Raw genomic sequence first — 7,875 nt, 5'->3', positions numbered from 1 at the left:
ATTACCTTCTCGTATCGATCCTACCATAAATTTTGTCAAAACACTCTCCCTCTCCTTATATATATATATATATATATATATATATATATAGATGTTTAAGAATATGTAAAATTATATAGATGGATGTAAAAGAATATACAAATTTCTCAAAACATAAAAAAATAATATAACAAGATGTATTTTACTATATATATGTAAGAAATTTTATATAAATGAAAATGCCCTCCCTAAAATTTTAAATTTCTAAAAATATATGATAAATTTTTGTTGTACTTTTTAAATTCTTTTGATTCCTTATTAGAAAAAATGTTATATTCCATTTTTTAGTTATAAATTTTTGTGTCTTTTCCATACATTTATTTTGAAATTGATTTATGCTTGTCACTGTTTTTATTACTTCTTAAAGGAGGGGCATGGGTTCAAGTCTCCGAATAGACATATGTGTGAGTCCAATTAGAAAGGAAAAAAAAAAAAAATGACTAATGCTAATTAAATTAATGAAAAGCATGGGGTAGTTGATTTTTTTCTTTTTTCTTTTTTAATAAAGTATATTACACTCCTTGAAATCCTGACTATGCCTTGATCAACACTCTTATGCAGGAAACCAATAATAGGCTGAATTGGCTCTTCAATAAAAAACCCTCCTCATCAAGTTTTCTAATGCGATATATTTGTGTATCGGGAGTCAATGATGGCAATGGAGAAAATGGTGAGAAAAGAAAATAAAAAATGGTTTGACTATGGGATAGAGATGGATGATGAGATATATTATTGATAATTGAGATATTGTAATGATAGTTGTCTTTAAAATTTTATTTTTCCAAGTGTAGGATAGCTAGCTATAGTAATACATCATTATCGGTTTAAGTTTTGGGTCTGAGTATTCGGTGTAAGTATCATTTTTCTAAAAAAAAATGAGTAATAATACTTACACAGATGAGTTAGGCGGAATTGCTAGGCCTATTATATTTTATTTGTCAATATATATCAAATATAAGAAAGTGGGACCTCCACTTTCTCATTTAATGCATTAATGACTAATCAAATTTAGTACTAACTAATCTGTGTAAGTATCATTATTCAAAAAAAAAAAAAATTTTTTTCTTATAAATTATTTGACTCATGATATTTAGGTCCATTTTATTAAAGTGAAATAATTAAAACCATTTATATCTTCAAGTAAAGCCTAAAGTGGAGTTATATTTCAGGCCAATATGACCTTAACCATTTCACATTGACTGAATATCTTTTTCATAATAAAAATAAAACGGAAGAAAAAGTTAGAATGAAACTCGATCGCATGCACCCACTCATGGTCATGGCCCATATTCCATTGATGTTAAATCTGGGGACCTCAAGTCACTTTCGCCATGATTGATGCAGGAGATATGGAGTTACATACATATATATATATATATATATATACATATATATATATATATATATATACACTGAATATCGTTTGAGGTCTGCAGTTGCCACGGTCCAATGACAACGAATTGCCTATAGGTGGAGTATGTTGATTCCATCCGGACCAATTAATTATGGAGCAAGATCTTCTCCTCTTTCATTTTCGAATTGATTTAATAATGTTATAATGTATTATATTTTTGATATAAATGTGTGACATAATTTTTGAAAATTATTATATAAATGCTGCATTGATGGCAGGTTCTTAAATTATGAGTCCGGCTATTTGGGTCGATTTGGCTATAGAAATGGAGGGCTAGGTCCCACCATACAGGGCTGGGTCCCACTTCTCTATGACTCTGTTCGGCTAAGGCCGAATTGGCCTAAATGAAATTCCATTAATTATACCATTCACTTGGATGTTTCAACTTTCAATGCAGAATTAGGGGCTTTCCATAAAAAAACAGAACTAATGAAGAAAATTATATGGATCTTTTAAAATCTTTTCGACTAATTCACGAAGCCCGTGCAAGACGTCTCGCCCTAAAAATCAGGTAAGTCCATCTAATTGTGGATATGTTTGGAATGCATAGTCAAAGTTAGCACTAGAAATGAATTGTCTTTCCGTATTTTGACCACATATAGATGTCCAGATAACATATAGTCAAAAGAGAAATGTCAAAATAGAAATGGATGATAAATGGTATGTGTCAAGAACTTGTCTTTATAGTTGCAAAATACTGTCTTGTTCTTTTGGTTTTTGCCTTGCTGTCTTTGCTTTGTTCTCGTTTGACAGCTTCCTCTACTCTGCTGGTTGGCTGCCCTTTTTGTTTAGCCTTTCGTGGTTCCAAGGATGTGAGTGCGACCCTACATGTTTTGTACATTTTCCTAGTTCGTTTTTTATGTTTTCTTGTTTTCAAATTCATTCGCGGATAGTGCAATATCCGAGTTTTGGCTGCTGATTAACCTATTCGTTTGGCAACCAGCCGCGGGGTTAGATAACTTTTTCCATCATCAATTTTGACCTAGTGCAAAAGAAATGACTTAAATCATCTTCAAATTAAAGCTATGCAACATCACTCAGAAACCCCAAGTTTACTGCATTCTCAAGTACCATGTCAATAGCAGAACAAAAAAATTTATCACATGTTAATAAGAATGAACAGACAAAGGTTGATCAAAGATTTGAGAAAAAATGATGAAGTAAACTACTCTTACAAGGTCTTCTTCATACCCTCTACCCCCTGCTCATAATGAGACACCAATTTTCCAATCCGTCTTCCACAGTTCCAGTGAGGGAGACGGCTAATACTGTCATGTATAAGGTCAGGGTCTACATGATCCTCTCACATGGCATGTAGGGGAAAGCTATGTCAGAAGGCAGTGTGTATGCCCGTGTTTGTCACGATGGAACAAAATTTGTGTTTCAAGCAGGCGCTTAATTCTCTTTTATGCCTCCCAAATAGGAGAACCTTGTTAATTGCTAGAGCAACAAGGTCTTTTTTGGTCACCCGAATAGTCTCCAATGTTAATGGTGGTACCTTGACCAGGAAGCCCAGCTGCCTCCTGAGCTGCCAATGCCTTCCTGCTTATTATCTGATATATGTCGAACAAGATTGCCTGGAATGCTTTCTCAACATTCAATGCTTCCAATGCTGATGTCTCGATGAATGACAGCCCTTCCTTCTCAGCCAAGAGCTGAGCATCTTTATCTGCGACTGCTCTAAGATGATTCAGGTCTGACTTGTTTCCAGCCAACATGATGACAATGTTGGAGTCAGCATGGTCCCTCAATTCATGGAGCCACCTTTGGACATTCTCAAAGGTTTGTCTCTTGGTTATGTCATATACCAGGAGTGCACCAACTGCACCTCTATAATAAGCACTTGTGATGGCCCGGTACCTCTCTTGACCTGCTGTGTCCCATATTTGTGCCTTCACTGTCTTGCCCTCAACCTGCACCAAAATGTTCTTTTAGTTAAATTTGGATGAAAATAAGATCTAGTTTACGTAGAGCAATGCTTGCAGACATAATACATAATTCTATATATCTAGGTTCTCTCAAAGGCCAAAAAGGAAGTGGCAAACCTTGGCTCTCTAAACAGATCTTGTTAGTAAAGTACCAAGCAGAACGATCATTAATTGCCGAAAATCAATATCTACCTCTGATATAAACCTCCAATATTCTTTTTATTGAACCTTTTGATTTGATTATTTCTTGATATTTGAATACATGGTAGTATAACTATTACTTAACCCCCAAAGGGAAACTGACATTATAACACAAACACCTACCTCAAAGTTAAAACATGGTTAAGATTGTATCGAAGACATAATTTCCCATCAACATATTACTTGCAACAGTTCAAATCTAAAAAGTGAAAAACATAGTTCCACTTTTCGTCTGCTGGACTTTCCAACTGAAAAACCACTACGTGAGTAATTCTGAAATGGATTAATGTCCCATCCAAAAATTTGTCAGGTGCAAATAAATGAAATGAGGATGGCAGTCTAGTTCATCAATAATATTTGAATGGGCAGTCCAAAAATATAATTTTTCATTGCAGTGAAAAGGAAAATGGTGGAGGTAAATTCATGCCTGGTCATTATCCATATGCTTAGCATTAAAAAGAAAATTCTCATACCACTTATTTTAAGTTGAAACCAAAAGAAGAAAAGAACACCAGTTGAAGGTCGACAACTAGCATGTTGTAGAGACTGTACAATTAAATATTTAAGTGTAAAACCTTAACAAAACCAATCATACCACGGTGGATGCTACTCCCACTTACTGAACCTTATCATTAACATAATTTCCCATCAACGGGAAGAAGAAAAGAACACCAGTTGCAGGTGGACAACTAGCATGTTGTAGAGACTGTACAATTAAATATTTAAGTGTAAAACCTTAACAAAACCAATCATACCACGGTCGATGCTACTCCCACTTACTGAACCTTATCATTAACATAATTTCCCATCAACGGGCCACTGATGCACTACGATTCCATAATTAAAAAAAGGAGATGCTCCAGCCAGCTGAAATAATGTGCAACTCAACTGGCATCCCATTGAATGAAAGATTGATGAAAAGATGGTTTTCCACTGAACCTTCAAATAAACCCATCCAAATAGCTTTTTCTTACACAAACAATCCAGCAGAAGGTCCATTGATAGGAAAGCCCATGATAGAATAACAGCCAAATGGATTTTCTCTCTCAGAGAACACAAACACTCTCGTGTTACCAGATGAACAACCCAAGTGACAACATCAGAATCATACTAAACAGTGACACCATGATACAACCAGACTAGTTCCATGTTATTGACACACATTTGCTCCTTTACAGATTGAGATGGTCACATTGTACCAATAGGACACAACTATGATATCTACATTCTTGCCAATGTTAAAAATAAAAGAGAGCCTATACATTCTGTTCTAATCACATAAGCAGAGATGTCTGCTTCTAATGCAGATTTCCCAATTACTTTCCCTGCAAAGTGTCTGATTCTGTTCTAATTCTTGAACAACAACCATATAGGTTATGCATATAACCTGCAAAGTGCTATCCAATTCCAGTTCCGCATTTAAAACTTTCACACAATTCCTTTTAAACATAATAGTTCCTATATAGAAGCTTCAAAAGTTAACAAGAAAAAATATCAATTCATGAAGCTAATTTTAACTGGTTAATTTATGCCTTATTGGTAGCTATGAAGGATAAATCTCACTGCATTAGAACTAACTTTGGGTTTGAACTAGGTACTCGTGGTATTTGATTGAAAACCATCCAGCAATTAAGGGCCCATTTGGCAGCCAATTCTATTTCTCATTTTTGATTTCATATGACGCAGAAGTGATGTTTTGTTTGTTGTGATTTATCCCTAGAACATTGTTTGGAACAATATTTTTGCACAATGATTCAAGCAAAAAAAAATTGTTTGGATAATTGTAAAAAATATAGTATTTATATATTATTGGTATTTTATACAAATTCTCGGGCTATGGTTATTCAACTACACTATCAAGAACAAGTGAAAACATCTTTTTCTTGCTTCTAGCTTTGGATTTTTTCTGCGGTACTGTGCAAAACATAACAAACTCTACCAAACATGCTTTCGCCACTTGTTTATGTTTCACTAATATGGTGACAAAAACATGAAACAAAAACGGTTGCCAAACTGGCACTCAATTGGAGGTTTGAAAACAGACTGACAAAGGTTTCAATTTGGTAGTTTAGGATAGCACATGATGCACATCATTGATACACTGATATTAAATTATTAATCGGGCAATCTAATGATGTGGATGAGGATTCTATGTCATGGGTAGGTGCAAGTGATAAATTTAGGTTTTTTTTTCCCTTCTACTCCTGGAATTTCGGGCGTTACAATTTCTCATTCAAGGGGGTACTCCGTGGCTTTGCATCTTGTAATGTTTTTACAAATCCACATGCATATGTGCAGCAGTATTTGCCTTTAAGTGGCAAAGCCTAGCTTGTTTTGTTAATTTCTTGAGTACATTTTATTCTTTTGAGTACTTTACTCCAACTCCAATTCTAAAGCATCAGAAGGGAATATACTTCCAAGCACAACATAAGAGTAATATAAAGGGCTAGTGCACAAGGCTCCGGGTCTGCGGAGGATTTGATGTACGCAATCTTACCTCCGCATTGGGAGAGGCTCACAATGGAGCAATTGTGCCAGGCCCACCCTCATAAGAGTAATATATGAAAAGGAAAATATAAAAACTAAAACTAAGATGGGTTATGGGTGTTAATAGTAATAGAAAGTTATAATAGTAAGGCGTTATGACTATTGGAGCAGAGTGACATAACCAACATTTAGTGATACCAAAGAAACCACAATTGGACAAAAACAAAAGCCACAAGAAGAAGTTCAAAATTGTAGATCAACAAAACATAAAATAAATGTAGCAAAGGACATTGGGAATAACCTGAAGAGTTCTGGTAGCGAATTCGACTCCAATGGTGGATTTAGACTCCAAGCAGAACTCATTCCGTGTAAATCTCGAAAGAATGTTGGATTTTCCGACACCGGAATCTCCAATCAGGACGATCTTGAAAAGGTAATCGTACTCGTGATCTACCTTATATGCCATTGATTCTTCTCCCTAAACCTCCCACAAAACCTACACGGATCCAATCACAATTCATTTAAACAGAGAAAATATGCAACCATCCACGTAATGCCAAGAAGCAAAACCGAATCCCGGCCTATTTTCCGTTTGTTTCTCGGGAAAAGTATACAGCCTCAAATATGGCTTCTCTAATTAGCATTTTCTTTTCTGTCTTTAATTTATAGTATAAGAGAAACAGGAGAAACTAACCATAAACTAATGATGCTTTGGATGATGGGAAGCACTGCAATGGAGATATTCGATGCAAAGAATTGCAGAGAATTTTAGAGAGAGAAAAAATTTCCAAATTTAATCAAAAGAAACAGAATAACCGATGGAGCAGGAATTTAACCGGCCAATCAGTGGTATCGAATCAGCAAAACTCGGCAAATTTAAAAATGTGTCTTTAATGTGTGTATAACATACAGGTCTGTTTGGTTGCCACGAATATGGTGACTTCAGCATTTCAAAACCTGATGAATCCTGATGAATGCTTGGCATCCACACAGGTGATGATGTGGCGCTATCAAATATTGACACATTTTTCATATTAAAAATATTATTAAAAACTAAAAATAAGTCGAACCCGTTTTAAACCGGGTCTCAAGTAAACCCATTTGAAAAAAAACAAAAAAGCTCTTCCCCACTTTCATGTTTTGCAACTTCGGATACGGTGATGGCAGCGGCGGTGGAGTGGTGGCGAAGGGAAATAAAAATCCCTAATTCCAACCACGTTCACTCCCGACAATCACAATCACCGCCACCATAGTCGGCCGCGGCCCAAGCGGTTCGTTAAGAACCAAATCCCGGACTCCATCACCACCAACGCCGCCCTGGGTCTCCTACCTTCCAACTACAACTTCCAGGTCCACAAGTGCGTCTGGCGCGCGCTCTCCAGTTCCCCGAGGGCCTCCTCATGTACTCTCTCGTCCTCTCCGACATCTTCGCCACCGTCGATCACTGGTTCGCCCTCGGCGACGTCTCCTACCGCCATGATCTACTAATACATTATGGCTACAGCTGTCTCGTCCTTATGGAATCCACCGTTATCCCCCGTCTCTAAGTCTTCGTCGAGGTACGGTGGTCGCGAGGAGCGAGGAGGGTTCCGCCACGGACGGCGGAGGATCGAGTGTGACAGCAGGAAAGGTACTGATGGAGATATCCAAACGGGTTTTTACTTGAAACCCTGTTAAAAACGGGTTTGAACCTCGTTTCCTCTCCTTTTAATAATAATAATAATTTGGGACAGTTGTGAACATTAGATTGGACCACATCCACCAAAGTTTTGTCCCCTAACTTTTTGTTGCAAAGGGCTACAGAAC

At 36.4% G+C, this 7,875-nt stretch overlaps 1 protein-coding gene across 1 annotated transcript; it reads right to left on the bottom strand.

The window, feature by feature from the left end:
• Positions 1-2,559: 2,559 nt before the first annotated feature.
• Positions 2,560-6,562, bottom strand: LOC132268526 (ras-related protein Rab2BV-like). The gene is made up of 2 exons (XM_059769359.1): positions 6,371-6,562; positions 2,560-3,366 (listed from the first exon to the last, which is right to left on the bottom strand). Exons 1-2 carry the CDS (start codon positions 6,533-6,535, stop codon positions 2,887-2,889), a joined length of 645 nt encoding a protein of 214 aa, XP_059625342.1. The 5' UTR covers positions 6,536-6,562; the 3' UTR covers positions 2,560-2,886.
• Between the last annotated feature and the right edge of the window lie 1,313 nt (positions 6,563-7,875).

The sequence above is a fragment of the Cornus florida genome, unplaced genomic scaffold (assembly GCF_030987335.1).
Source record: "Cornus florida cultivar Cherokee Brave unplaced genomic scaffold, ASM3098733v1 CherokeeBrave_3.0.0_Hap2_Chr08, whole genome shotgun sequence".
NCBI classification, from domain to species: Eukaryota; Viridiplantae; Streptophyta; class Magnoliopsida; order Cornales; family Cornaceae; genus Cornus; species Cornus florida.
Note: the sequence above shows the minus strand (reverse complement) of the source record. Positions and strands in the feature narration are given on the sequence as shown.

Bases quoted from the DNA above. Each gene is read 5' to 3' on its own strand.
- LOC132268526 (XM_059769359.1), bottom strand. From the start codon at position 6,535: ATGGCATATAAGGTAGATCACGAGTACGATTACCTTTTCAAGATCGTC. The intron at 3,367-6,370 runs GTTATTCCCAAT...ATTTTGGTGCAG, and splicing joins TCGCTACCAGAACTCTTCAG to GTTGAGGGCAAGACAGTGAA.